The following is a 12,557-nucleotide window of genomic DNA, read 5'->3' as shown; positions in this document are numbered from 1 at the left end:
GAACCCGAATCCCTTGGTATCTTTGAAGACGCCCAGAGGAAGGATTGTTTTGGTGAATGACGGACTCCCTCCTCGCGTTACGCCTTTGCTTGCTTCTCATCGTTTCAAAAAGTCCCCAATCCAACATTTCATGTCGAGCAAATTACGAGTACAAAAGGCGGCAAATAAGCCGCCGTATTATGATGCAAATGTGGCCATGCATGAGAGGCCAAAGGATCAGTCCTCAATGGCGTTCTCATCCACGGGCTTTGCTGGGCTGGTCATGCCTGCCTTGACATTGCCACGGGCCTTCTCCTGACTCTCGACGAACCGATCCCAGTGCATGGGATCAAGTGCTCGAAGTCCCTCACGGACCTGATCGCGGTCCTCGTTGAAGACGCGCATGATGCCCTTTTGTTCAACCTTTTGGGTCAAATCAGGCTCATCAATCTCTTCAATCATCTGGTGAAGCATAGCTGTGTGCTTAGGGTCGAGGCCAACTTCGAGTACACCACTCAGCAGACCGTAGTACTCGGGCTTGATAATTCCAGACCGAATCTTGTGGCCGGCCCTGTGCATTCTACCCTCTTCTTCGGCGAGTGCTTTCGAGGTATGCGACAACGTCGAATTCGTGCGCGGCAGACCAGGCCGGACCGATAAGCCGGTCTCGTCCTCGGCATCGGACGGAATGCTGTGCTGATCAGGATCCTCCGTCGAGGATAGCGAAGTCCCGAGTTGGTCACTCTGGCTGGGCAAGGTGGTCTCCGATGCCTCATCTGTGTACACGCGGGTTTCAGGAAATTCATCTTCGAACCGCTTGATAATGTTGGCAAGTGTAACGTCGAGGAACATCAACTTGCGCAGGTTGTGCTCATCTTCCTGCGGATTGACTCTAGCCTTGGACAGTGCTGGCTGCAGCCTCTGACGAATCTTGCGGGCGCTGGCCAGTAGATGCTTCGACATATCCTTGGCCTTTCCTGGAGGTAGCTTCGGTCGCGGGCTCGCAGGCACTGGGACGCCATCTTCGAAATCCCGGATGAACTCGCCAGATTGCCTTCTCGATTCATCTCCCCTGTTCTTGAGACAGCAAGTGAGAGCCTTGACAACACCGGTGCCTCCAATGACATAGTCATCGTCTGGCGCGGACTCGTTGTCCGAGTCTTCTCTGAGAACGTCGTGGCCGACGAGATGTGCGAGTACATCGGGATAAGGTGGGATTGGGCCACCTGGCAACGAGTCCTGAGATTCGGCTAGGACTGTTGAAATGACCGCGCTTATGTCGCCAATGGGGAATCGCTCCATATTCCGCAAGCAGTAGGCGACCACTTGCTTGGCCAAAGCCTTGACGACCTCGCCGGAATTGTCGCTCGGTACATCAATGTCGACACACACAATAGTCTTGGAGACACGTGTAGCAGCAAGGAAGGATGCATAGAGCGCACAAGCTTCCTCCTGGGCATCCTCAGTCTTGGCATCTGCAAGTTTGACGAGCTCTGGATTCTCCAGAAAACTAATGTGGGCGAGCATTTTAGCCTCAGGGAGAATCTCGGCAAGCGCAATAGCTTGCTCGGATGTCATGGCGACATCAGCAAGGTGAACACGCCGGAGTCCCTGTAGCTTTGGTAGATACCTAAATATCGTCAGCTTCGTAATCTCGTTTAGTGAATCGGTATGACTTACTTGCGCAAGAGACCAATGGCACTGGGATCCGATTTGCACAGATCCCGATTGTGAGAAAGGTCAATAAAGCGGAAGTCTTTGAGCTGAGCAAGCGCAGGGAAAATCTTGCAAAGCGAGCCAGGTTTCAAGTTGCACTCAGCCAGACTGAGCGCCCACAAAGAGTCCTTTTCCGAAATTGCATTGGCAATGATGTCAGTTTGATCTCTTAGATCGTTGCCGCCCAAGTCTAGGCCCTCGCATCCGCTTGTGGAGAGATATCTGGCAACATGCCTGAGTCCCTTTTCGTCAATGTTGTTGTGAGCAAGACCAAGTCGTTTTACGCCACACTGAATGATACCGTCTATTACCATGCCGAGATCATTCGAGTTGAGGTTAGTCTCTCCGAGATTGAGTAGTTCCAATGTAGCGCCGCCCAGTCGTTCGCCGATGGCCTTGGCAAACAGGGTCGCGCATATGTTCTGGGGTTGCTCGTCATTAGAGTTATGTCTGAGCAAGTGGTGTCCATGCCCGTTTCCGTTTTGTGCCGGTTGGGTAGGACGGGGGAAGGATATCGTCGAGACGTCGAGGAACTTGAGCGTTCGGCAGAGGTAGATGAAGAGGAACATGTGCTTCCAACCCTCGGGTCCAATCTTGTTGTTCTTGAGGACGAGCCGTTCAACGAAGCCGCCCTGTGTAGCGAGACCATCTGCCTTGGCTTGCTTCCGCCTCTTCGAATCAGGCTTCTTCGCAGCCAGGAGACCGGCCAATATCACCCTGACGCCTTCATCTGTCAGGCCGCAGTTCTCCAAGATAACCTCCTTAACCGGCACGACCGCCAAGTAATCGCCCAGAGTGATCAAGTCAGGGAGCTGCATCCAGTAGCCCGTCAAATCCAACTTCTGCACCATTCCTATGTCGGAAGAGCAATTTGAAGGGCTATTCAGTTGTTCGGTGATCTTCTTGAGAATGGGTGTCTCTCTCAACTGGCAGCAACGGCGGTATATCCTCACCGGGTTTGTTGTGGGAGACGCTGTCGTCTTGGGCGTTGCGGCTGGGGTGCCTTCGCTGGAGGAGTCGCTATCGTCGACGTGGATTTCCATGGGAATCGTGCCGTTAGCCTCAGCTTGTTTCCGTTTCTTCTCTTTCCTTGCTTTCCTCTCCTCTTCGCTCTTCTTCTTCTTTTCCTTCTTCTTGGTGTCTTTCTCCTTATCCGCGGATGCAGCGCTTACGCCGCTCACGTCATCCTCCTTGGTTTTGGCCGAGTCCACCCCCTCCGTTTCTGGTTCTTTTGGCACGGTTTCACCCGTTGTATGGATGATGCCATCGCGCTCCTTTTGCTGCTCCAGACTTTTCGGGTTTTTCAGTGCCTCGCCCTCACCCTTCTCCGTCATCTTCTTCGTTTTCGACTTCTCGAGTGGCTTCTTGACGGGCATATCTGTATCGACGTACTTAGGCATCGGCGCAATTTCGACATCAACGCTGAATGCAACCCTCCGGAGTTTCGCCTGATGCAAGTCCGAAATTTGACAACGTTCGCGGTTGCGGTCAACGTTCAGAATCTTCCGCTCTACCAGGCCGTGTGTTCCTCTCGTTCCTTGTCCTAGGACACCGCCAGACGAAGACAGTCGGCGGAAGACCCCCAGAAAACCGGCCTGGCCGCGCCCGGGAGGTGCCGGGGTGTAAGGCTGGTCGCCATCGTTTTTGGCGGCATGTGCGAGCACGGCGTTCTTTGCAGGAGTCACTTTCGGGGGTACTGGACCAGAGTCCTTTGGCGGCGTGCTTTGTGCTTGCTGGTTTGCCTGGGCAGTCTTGCTGTCTGGTGAAGAGGAAAACTTGGAAGAGATGTTGGAAAACCACGAGTTCCGGCGGGTTGGCGGAGTACCGTTCGGCCCTGGTGATTTTTCGTTCGACGGACTTCTACCTAAAGGCGGTCTCGAGACTGGGATAGGTTTTGATTCTTCTGTTGTCGCTTTCGCAGTGTCGGTTGTGCCGTTGGTGTTCCCGTTGCCAACGGGTTGGCCGATGGTCGGAGAAGGGAGTGGTGATGACTCTTTGGGTGCGGACGTTGAGGATCGCCGTATGGGTAATGATTTCGGCGGTCTGTCTGTGAGGCGCATCTTGGATTAGCAGGGGAAGGATTTGGGGACTTGAGTAATTGAAAATAATGCGCGATGGAGAGGTAGGAGAGAAGGTGGAGGGAAGTGACGGGCTCTTGGATATATCCACAGGCCAGGCACGAGAGACCCAGAGATGCGGTCGACAGTGGCAAGCGCTCGTAGGTCGAGGCCGAGCTGCTTATCTGGGTCGACTTGGCTTGGGATGCGGGTGCAGGCAGGGCAGCGTTGGCGAGCGCGATATGAGTGGTGAGTGGGTGACTGGGGGTCCAGCGCAATAGCCAACTAGCTGCCCTGGAGAATGAGGTCAGATGGGACGTTTTGCATACCTTTCGGAGAGCCGCCGTGGGTCATCCAGCTAACATCTACTCCATGAACCTGCTCCATAACGATTGTCGCAGAGATGCTGTGCAAGGGTAGAATACAGGTCAAGGACCGAAGAAGCCGCAAAAGGGCCCCAAAAAAGAGGCACGAAGTCGTCCGGGCAGGCGAAGAGGGGGCGACGATGAGAGAGGAATGCTTGGCGGAGGAGGTGAAGAAGAAGGTGGTGGTGGTTGTCACTTCTTCGACTTTGGCGCAACAGAAAGGAATGGAATAGTTGCGCGCGCAGGCCGGGCAGAGGGTGACTTTTGGGTTGATTTCTAAGAGGAGGCGGAAGCGGGAGGTGGAGGGTACTTCGTAGTGTACTCGGAGGTTCGTTGATTATTAGCCCCGGTTCCTTGGACACCACCTTGGATCCTTCCGGTAAGTCGATTCGGAGCAAGAGCGGACAGAAGCTGCCTCGCTTTGCAATCGACGGTCCAGCTCTGGAAAAGCCGGGTTAGCTGGCGTGAAAGGGTGTGGTAGGGCGAGCGTGGGATGTTGGTCGAGGACGGGAGAGAAGGTACGAATAAGTCGTGGGCTCGCGGTGGTCTTGGGTGATGGCAGGGACCAAGTACTTGGGGGAGACTCGCAGGTTCGGAAACCTCACGTCAGGGTCCGGGTCCGGATGGGGAGGGGAGGGGAGGGGAGGAGGGGGGACGGCAGGTATTCGTAGCTACGTACTCCGCACTGCCGCTGTGGTAATGCCTTCCTCAGTTCCTACCCTTGGTACCTTCCATTGGGTTCGCAATAAAAACAGTGAGCGCAATCAGGAAGCAGCCATAGAGTCCGTACCTTGCCGTAAGGTTCCTTGAAGGAAAGGCCGGACGTGGCAGCTTTAGCGGGGGGTTCATTAACCTTTTTAGAGGCAAAGCATCTCGTCATTGGCAGGAGATGAGCGGCGCCATGGCCCAGGCTGGTTGGTTTTTGGAGACTTCACTTTCACCCGAGGGGCCACCCGGTCTTGGCCGGCCTGAGGTACCTACCCAAACACATGGGCTACTCTGTAGAAGAAGTACCCCCCCGTACGGGAGTCCAATGTCGTGCTTTCCTCCGCCATTGCTGACTGTTGTCAACTTGTCACCACTTGTTCATCGCCAATGAAACAAGATGCAATGGTTTCCCGCCCTGAGGCACATTTACAATTTGCAATACAGGCCCACGGAAAGCAAGAAAGGAAAACCAAGAGGAAAAGAGGCTTTAACGGCATCCAAACACAAATTCAACTATCCCTGGCGATAGATACCGTCCCTCACCTGCCGTCCTCCCAGTATCCTGGCCCGATGGGAAGTCCCGCGTCAACAACCTTCAGACGGACGGACATCTTATGCCGCAATCTTCCCCGGTATGTTTTTTCATGCAGCACTGACGGCCCTTGTTTTTTTGGGTTATTTTTTTGTGTCTTTAACCACCAATGTTCCTAGACTTCTTGCGTACCTCAATTTGGTCAAATACTCCCGTCTTCCGCGGTTCGCTCCATCCTGGCCCCAAACTCCCCTCTCGTGGGCACTGCCAACTTGGGAGAGCAGATCCCCGGGTAAGAACCTCGGCCCGCCATATTGAGACGACCAGCACCGCAGCTGGGCTTGAGATAGGACATCTGTGGTGGAAACATCACACACGCACACTCAACTGTTACTGCGTACGGATACTGCGCCTGTCCGTGCCTCCTCACCGCACGCAGCAGGACCTGACACGGCCAACCGCCAGAGGCACCGGTATCGCGGTTTTCGTCCTCCGTGGATGGCACATAGCTTGGCTCCAGGACCCATGTACTTTACCACCGACTTCGTACTTGTAGGGGACCTCCGCCGCCCTACAGTCAGCAGGTAGCCAGTGGATTGCTTCAACTCTCCTCTGGTTGGATGCCACTGCCGGCCCTCTCCACTCGTCAGCGGGGATCATGAACGTCAGGAGAGCGAGAGAGAGCAACCTGGAACTATCTCAGACTCTCACTCTCAGTCTCTCGAGACTCCCCCCCCCCCCCTCGTGTGCTGCTAACTTGCCCCAGCTGAGTTACCTTCATTTCGGCGCCAATCGCCTGGCATCCACGACAAGGCGACCCTCACTGGTCACCACACATAGTCACACACAGCCTTCACTCTCCATTCGCAAGCGGATGAACAGCCCTGCATCTTTCTGCAACCTGCCACTAGAACCGCACACTACTGCAGAGTCACAGGAGGACGTGGGCTGGACGCAGATGGGGGCTCTTATTAATCGCGCGCCTCTTGACCACCGGACTGACCACACAGCTCACCCTTGGGGCGGCGGGCCTGCCAAGTCATTGACAGTTGAACGCTGGACTCTACGGAATAGAGTGACTGGGCTCGCTCAAGCATCCTGCACGTTGTCAAAACAAGCCGCCAAAAGCCCGCGCACAAGCCAGACAGAGTTCACACTTGCCATTTGCAGTCATAACCTTCACATTTAGGTGCACTACCTACCTACTACCCCATTGCACACTACCGCGTAAGTACAGCGGCGTCGATTCGGGGTCCAGATGCACTCTTTGATCTTGCAGTGATTTGGAAGAAAATGGGCCAACAGTCCACGAGCATAAGTACGGATACACAAGACGGGCCACTGTCGACCATGGAGTGACCGGCTGACCGCCCCATGAGCATCGCGAGATCACGGGGCCCTTACTCAACGGAGCTGCCGTTGGGGGACTCCCCTGCTTTAACATTCAGCGGTGTCCTTTCGTCTAAAAGGGGCAGACAAACGGACACCGCTACAATACCAGGGACTCTCACTCACCCACTCTCGAACGGAACCTTGCGTGGCGGCACATCGGAGCGGTTGTGGGCTCTTGTCTCCTTCTGCAGCAGTGTGCCGTATTTTCCAGCGTACCATTCCTTTATTTTTCAACCGGATGAAATGATGTGCTTCGGGTCTGGGACTCCAGGTGGGATTTCCGCCTCTCGCGACCCTCCCATCCCCGCGCTATGCCCTCCGTTCATCCCGTAATTCCCGCGCGCGACGTGACGAAATGCGAATCTCGGCTCGTGTCTCTCATCGTTGACTTCCTCGAATTGGCGCATAGCTGCAGTGTGCCAGTGTCTCCTAAGCTCCTCTGAAGTCCCTTGTCATTACCGGAGAGATCCAAATTGGATCTCATGGTGTCTCCTCAAATTTACCTATGTCGCCATACAAAGTTTTCGGACGCTTTGTGGGACCAGACGGGAATCGACCCATCTCTGCCTCGCATCAGTAGCGGCATGATTACCTGGTCAAGGGGGAAAGCGAGGAGGCTGTGACCCATCTCAGATCCAACATCTCTCACGATAGTCTGTACGGAGACCCGTGCCGACATCATCGCGAGGTGTATGAAGCCAATGGCCCTTTGCACTATCCCGGAACCCTCCGGGGCTCCAAATGTTTTGCAGATGCCATCATCTCTTGATTCTCGTAAGAGATCGACGCATTTCCCCAATGCCGTCTGGCATGATCTGATATCATTGGTGCTCCTATGCGGGGTCCCATGCCCTCCCTCTTTTTTTTTTTTTGGTGCCTCACCACCACAGTAATCACACACGCCTGCCAATCTGCGTCACCTTGCGGCCGACAGGTCCATCGCCTGTCACGGAGTGCATCGAGTCCGACTAGCGAGCGATCAAGCATTTTCAATCGTGCCGCCGAGGCGTGAGACGGCACCGCGTTACAGTAGCGCCGTCTCCTCACGCACGTTTTCGTTTTGACGTAGACCGGCATCGCGGTGATTGCAAGAAGACGAACGGTTACCTGCGCTTAGGAGAGGGTTGGCTTGCTGTCACTTATCACGTTCCCCTCATTCGGACAAAAACATTTCAATGGATGGTCAATAGCTTTTGACGTCTGGCATTTAGGATATTCTTATTGAATTCTCGAGGAGTCTTTTTTGACTCCTCCCGTGACCATCATAATCCTCCTTCCGGATTTTTGTTTGCCTGATTAACGCCCGAAGAAGACTGAAGAAAAGTTGTCATGCCATAACGTCAAATGCCTTGCCCAGATGCCAAACCCCACCACGAATGAATTAAACCGCTTTGCTACTACAGAAAGGGAAGAATTTACTCGGCACGGTACGCAGCGATGCGCTCCTTGACCTTCTGCTCCTTCTCCTCCTTTGTGAGGCGCTTGGTCTTGTACTTCTTGGACTCGGCCTTCCACTCCTCCTTGGTCTTCTTGTTTCCGGACTCCTCCTTCTTCCAGGGGTCCTCGCGGATGGCGGCGTGGGCCTCGGTGTAGAGCTCCTCGAGACCGTCAGCCTCGACGTCGTCGTCAATGTACTGCTGGAACTGGGACTTGTAGCGCTCCTCGTCGTCGTCGGCGAGGGTCTCCATGTACTCGGCGACGTGCTGGCCGAAGATGTAGTTCTTGAGGGTCTCGGCGTCGAGCTCCTTGGACTCGATGTCGTAACCGGGGAAGCGCTTCTCGGAGTGGGGAACGAGAATGCCACCGTCAGAGGCACCCTTCATGGCGCCGAAGACACGGGCACCGGTGGAGGTGCGGTGGAGACCGACGTCGAGGTTGGCCTTGAAGGGGCGGCGCTCGCCGTCGTCGGTCTCGGCGGCCTCGGTGAGGGTGTACTCACCATCGGCCTCCTCAACACCAGTGAAGGTCTTGTCAAGGCCGAGCTTGGAGAGGGCACGGCGGGCGATCAGGAGACCGGTGGCGTAGGCGGCGGCCCAGTTGGTGAGGCCGTGGGTGATGCCGTAGGCGGGGAGCTCGTGAGCGTAGGCGGCGACGAAGACCTTGTCGCCGGTGAGCTCAGAGGTGACGATTTGCATGATGATGTCCCGGTTGGTGAAGCGGACCACAAGACGGTACTTGGGGGCACCGTACTTGTTCTTGGCCTGGGTGATCAGGCGCTTGCGGGCATAGTAGTCGGTCTTGCCGGATCTTCTACGCTTGTACTTGGTCTGGAAGCGACTGGAGTGGAAAGGTCAGCCAACTCTGATCTCGAAAGAACCTATGAATGGGGATCTCCAAAGTGATTTGAGACTTACCTGTAGTACGCGCTGTTCTTCACCAACTTGTGGAAAGCCTGTGTACGAAAGATCCCGAGTCAGCAATTTGCGCTTCAGATATGGCCTGTTGACCCGAAGCATCTTGCGTTGACTCTCAATCCCATGAGACATTTCTGTCTGCTATTGGGGGCCATTTCTTTTTCGCCATTGCTGGCTAGAAAGAGGAGGTTTTTGTCGCAATTTGTCGTTCGGCCATTTTTCAGGCTTTTGACGAGCTGATGGTTTGTGTATCAACTTACCATCTTGACGGTATATGAGCGGGCGGTTGGCTCAAATTTGTCGGTGTGGGTGGTTGTCGAAGGGGGTTGTCAAGAGTAAAAAAAGTTCCAAGGCACAACTTCGCGATAATATTCCTCTGTGGGTTTTGGGGCAGCCCTAGATTGTGTGGCCCCACCTCTCCCCTCTCGATTGTCACTCCCAAAGCAGGTCGGGGACGAGTCACGTGGAGATTGGACTTTGGCCGGGGACGACATGGTCTGTGCACTTGTGCTTACCTCATCTCGAGTGACCTCTCAATTCCTTCAGGTGCTTTGGGCCGAGGTCCACTGGTACAATCCGCACCGAGGTGGGGGCTTTCCCCAGGTTTCGGCCCCCCAACCCATCGCTGCTCTCCACGACTTTCAACGCTGGCCCGAGTTGTGGGTTTACTACAAGTACTTCGTAAGAACATAGATCTGCCGTTTCTCGGAGCCATGCAGTCTTTAGAAGAGTCTGATACCTTTCTGATTGATCACGTTCTCGAGGCTGTAGACGATATGACAGACTCCAAGCAGCCCAAAGTGCTTTTATTCGACATTGGTGGTGTGTGTGTAAGTAGCACCCTGTGATTTCTTTCTGCTCAATAGCCTCCAAGTCACCAATGCGTTGTTGTTAATCATGCGTATCAAATCATATTTCAATGACGGCCAATTTTCTGACTTGACAAGGTCGTATCACCATTTCAATCCATCCTAGATTATGAGCTCAGTCTCGGTATCCCGCCAGGATGGGTGAATTACTCCATCTCCAAGACAAGTCCTGCAGGCTTTTGGCATCGCCTTGAGACGGGCTCAATACCCATGGACCAGGCCTTCTTTGACGGCTTCAGCAAGGACCTTCACGACCAAGGCCGCTGGGAGGCATTCTACGCCGCTCAAAAAGCAAAGAACCCATCTCTCCCTAAGGAGACGCCACCCTTACCTACCGTCGACGCCAAGTACCTCTTCAACACCATGATGGCCAACTCAATTCCCCCGGACCCGTGGATGTACCCGGCGCTGAAAAAGCTCAAGTCCGGTGGGAAGTACATCCTCGCCGCGCTGAGCAACACCGTCATTTTCCCCGAGGGTCACAAGCTGCATAGAAAAGACTTCATGGACGACCCCGTTCGCAGCTTGTTTGACGTGTTTGTCTCTTCGGCACATGCTGGTTTGAGAAAACCGGATCCGAGAATGTATCACCTCGCGCTGGAAAGGCTGAACGAGTACGCTGCCCTGAATGCGAGCTCTGAGAGAGGCCAGGCGCTCAAGTGGGGCGAGGGCATGAAACCACAGGATATCGTGTTCTTGGACGACATTGGCGAGAACCTAAAGGAGGCGAAGAAGCAAGGGTTCAACACTATCAAAGTCCATCTAGGACGAGCCTACGAGGCGGTAGAAGAACTAGAGAAGGTTACTGGACTCGCATTAGAGGGCGACCATCCAAAGGTCCCGGTGAAGCCGAATCTCAAGGGCAGTGGTAAGGCGAAGTTGTAGAGCCAGATGCGCAAGGAAAGGTTCTTATTAGATGTAATGGCCGAGCCTAGGTTCTCCGGGCTACATAGATATAGAGAGCATCTACGTTGACGACTTGGCCGTCAACGGCAGCCTTTTTCCACTCTTCGTGAAATAGTGCCCTAGCCTGATCCCTGAACTCTTCCGTCGGGAGACTGGTAACCAACGACGTGCTCGTGACATGCTCAAACTGCTCGTCAATCTGGTCCATACCGTAATATGTGTCTCCTTTCCCGGAAATGTCATGCATTAGTTCGATCCTGTCCACCACGTACCCTGCGCTCTCGAGAATCTTTGTGAAGGAGTTCTTGTCCGTGATCCAGGATCTGTTGCTGGGAAATCGTGACCGTAGGCGCTTAGCCGCCTTCTCCAGAATGAGTCCGATCTTGAAGTTGTCCTCATGCGTGATATCGATGACCACCCTGCCTCCCGGTCTCAGGAAGTTGCGCCACCTCGCAACGACACCTTCAGGGTCGTCAAAGAGAACAAAGGCGCTGGAGCACAAGATGGCATCAAAACTTTGCCCCTCCAGCTCCGGCAATGTCTCCAATTTTGTGGCATCGTGAAGGAACAGACGAATGTTTGCACTCGGCTTGAGGCGCTCTAGCTTCTCTCTCGCCTTGTTGAGCATGGCCTCGGTGACGTCGAGGCCGACGATCTCGCCCGTGTCGCCCACCTGGTCGGCAGCGCTGAAGACCTCGAGGCCGGTGCCGCAAGCTAGAATCAAAACGCGTTCACCGGGTTGGATATCGGCGACGGCCATGAAGCGCTTGGTCCAGTCGGGATGGAATGAGTTCTCATAGTTGTCAGCTCGCGCGGTGTACATGCGCTGAGATGAGGTTGCTTGTGTCTCGGAATCGAAGTCCATGTTGTTTGATTCTGCTCGTTCAATGTGTTCGAATCACTTCTAGAAATAAAATTTCAAGAATGTTGTGATGAGTGCGGGATTGAGTTCTTAGATGAGATAACGTCGGTGGCCAATTATCTTGAGTTAAGTCCTTAAAGTCCGGGCTTACCTACCCCGTCGGCAACACGATCCGATGATCTGCAAGCGGCGCAAAGGCTTGTTTCCTCCACGATGCACGAATATGTTGATCAAGGTGAGTCAGCAAAACTTACATGCTTAACTCCAACTGGTACCCAAAGTCGGGAACCTTCGGTCGTATACAAATGTCCGAATAGCTTCTTGTCAAACACCAGGAAGCAGATTTTGCATACTCTTGTATCCAATTCAAGACAGGACGATCCACTGATTGTCTTGTTACTTAATAAAGAACCTAGAGCAGGAGCACCATCAAGAGAACAGTTCATTGACCGAGTAAAGGTACGACAGGTGCTGTTATCACAATGCGCCACCTAATTGGAAAATCGGAAGGACGTACCTACTTGGGTCTCTTCTCCTTCCTTCCTGTCATAAAAGGCGTAACAGGTTGGGTGGTCGAGTGGGATTTGGAGGGTTTCCAGAGTGCGACTTCAATCCTTCGGCCACCCCACACCGACGCTTTTTGTTTGATTCCTTGAGGGTCAATCCCGTTTTCCCGCTTCGTTGCAAATGCCTTACTTTACTCTTCAGTCGGGAAGGAAAAGAACGGCTTCCCGATCATCTTACTATCATGACTATCTTATCGAGCAAACTCCTCCCGCTGCAGTAAACATCCCAGATCACAGTACCATCTGGTCTT

General features: G+C 54.0%; 6 protein-coding genes across 6 annotated transcripts; 2 read left to right on the top strand and 4 right to left on the bottom strand.

The window, feature by feature from the left end:
* Positions 1 to 216: 216 nt before the first annotated feature.
* On the bottom strand, positions 217 to 4,139 carry CLUP02_10190 (cell wall biogenesis protein Mhp1; the record flags this gene model as incomplete). The annotated part of the gene is made up of 3 exons (XM_049289166.1): positions 217 to 1,609; positions 1,660 to 3,742; positions 4,082 to 4,139. The coding sequence occupies 3 exons, from the start codon at positions 4,137 to 4,139 to the stop codon at positions 217 to 219; spliced, it is 3,534 nt and encodes a 1,177-aa protein (XP_049146311.1).
* A 1,088-nt stretch (positions 4,140 to 5,227) lies between these two features.
* CLUP02_10189 (uncharacterized protein) lies at positions 5,228 to 6,546 on the top strand (the record flags this gene model as incomplete). Its single annotated transcript, XM_049289165.1, has 7 exons — positions 5,228 to 5,457; positions 5,537 to 5,649; positions 5,693 to 5,844; positions 5,914 to 6,073; positions 6,124 to 6,183; positions 6,208 to 6,300; positions 6,368 to 6,546. 7 exons carry the CDS (start codon positions 5,228 to 5,230, stop codon positions 6,544 to 6,546), a joined length of 987 nt encoding a protein of 328 aa, XP_049146310.1.
* Positions 6,547 to 6,577: 31 nt separating this feature from the next.
* Positions 6,578 to 7,826, bottom strand: CLUP02_10188 (uncharacterized protein; the record flags this gene model as incomplete). The annotated part of the gene is made up of 7 exons (XM_049289164.1): positions 6,578 to 6,698; positions 6,762 to 6,812; positions 6,873 to 6,934; positions 7,016 to 7,158; positions 7,209 to 7,228; positions 7,280 to 7,582; positions 7,651 to 7,826. The coding sequence occupies 7 exons, from the start codon at positions 7,824 to 7,826 to the stop codon at positions 6,578 to 6,580; spliced, it is 876 nt and encodes a 291-aa protein (XP_049146309.1).
* Positions 7,827 to 8,164: 338 nt separating this feature from the next.
* CLUP02_10187 (ribosomal L18p/L5e family protein) lies at positions 8,165 to 9,366 on the bottom strand (the record flags this gene model as incomplete). The annotated part of the gene is made up of 3 exons (XM_049289163.1): positions 8,165 to 9,026; positions 9,104 to 9,141; positions 9,364 to 9,366. The coding sequence occupies 3 exons, from the start codon at positions 9,364 to 9,366 to the stop codon at positions 8,165 to 8,167; spliced, it is 903 nt and encodes a 300-aa protein (XP_049146308.1).
* Positions 9,367 to 9,816: 450 nt separating this feature from the next.
* CLUP02_10186 (haloacid dehalogenase-like hydrolase) lies at positions 9,817 to 10,857 on the top strand (the record flags this gene model as incomplete). The annotated part of the gene is made up of 2 exons (XM_049289162.1): positions 9,817 to 9,925; positions 10,079 to 10,857. 2 exons carry the CDS (start codon positions 9,817 to 9,819, stop codon positions 10,855 to 10,857), a joined length of 888 nt encoding a protein of 295 aa, XP_049146307.1.
* Positions 10,858 to 10,903: 46 nt separating this feature from the next.
* On the bottom strand, positions 10,904 to 11,743 carry CLUP02_10185 (methyltransferase; the record flags this gene model as incomplete). Its single annotated transcript, XM_049289161.1, has 1 exon — positions 10,904 to 11,743. The coding sequence occupies one exon, from the start codon at positions 11,741 to 11,743 to the stop codon at positions 10,904 to 10,906; it is 840 nt and encodes a 279-aa protein (XP_049146306.1).
* Between the last annotated feature and the right edge of the window lie 814 nt (positions 11,744 to 12,557).

This window comes from Colletotrichum lupini, chromosome 5 (genome assembly GCF_023278565.1).
Source record: "Colletotrichum lupini chromosome 5, complete sequence".
In the NCBI taxonomy this organism is placed as follows: domain Eukaryota; kingdom Fungi; phylum Ascomycota; class Sordariomycetes; order Glomerellales; family Glomerellaceae; genus Colletotrichum; species Colletotrichum lupini.
The sequence above is the reverse complement of the archived record's forward strand: the minus strand, read 5'-3'. Positions and strand labels throughout refer to the sequence as shown.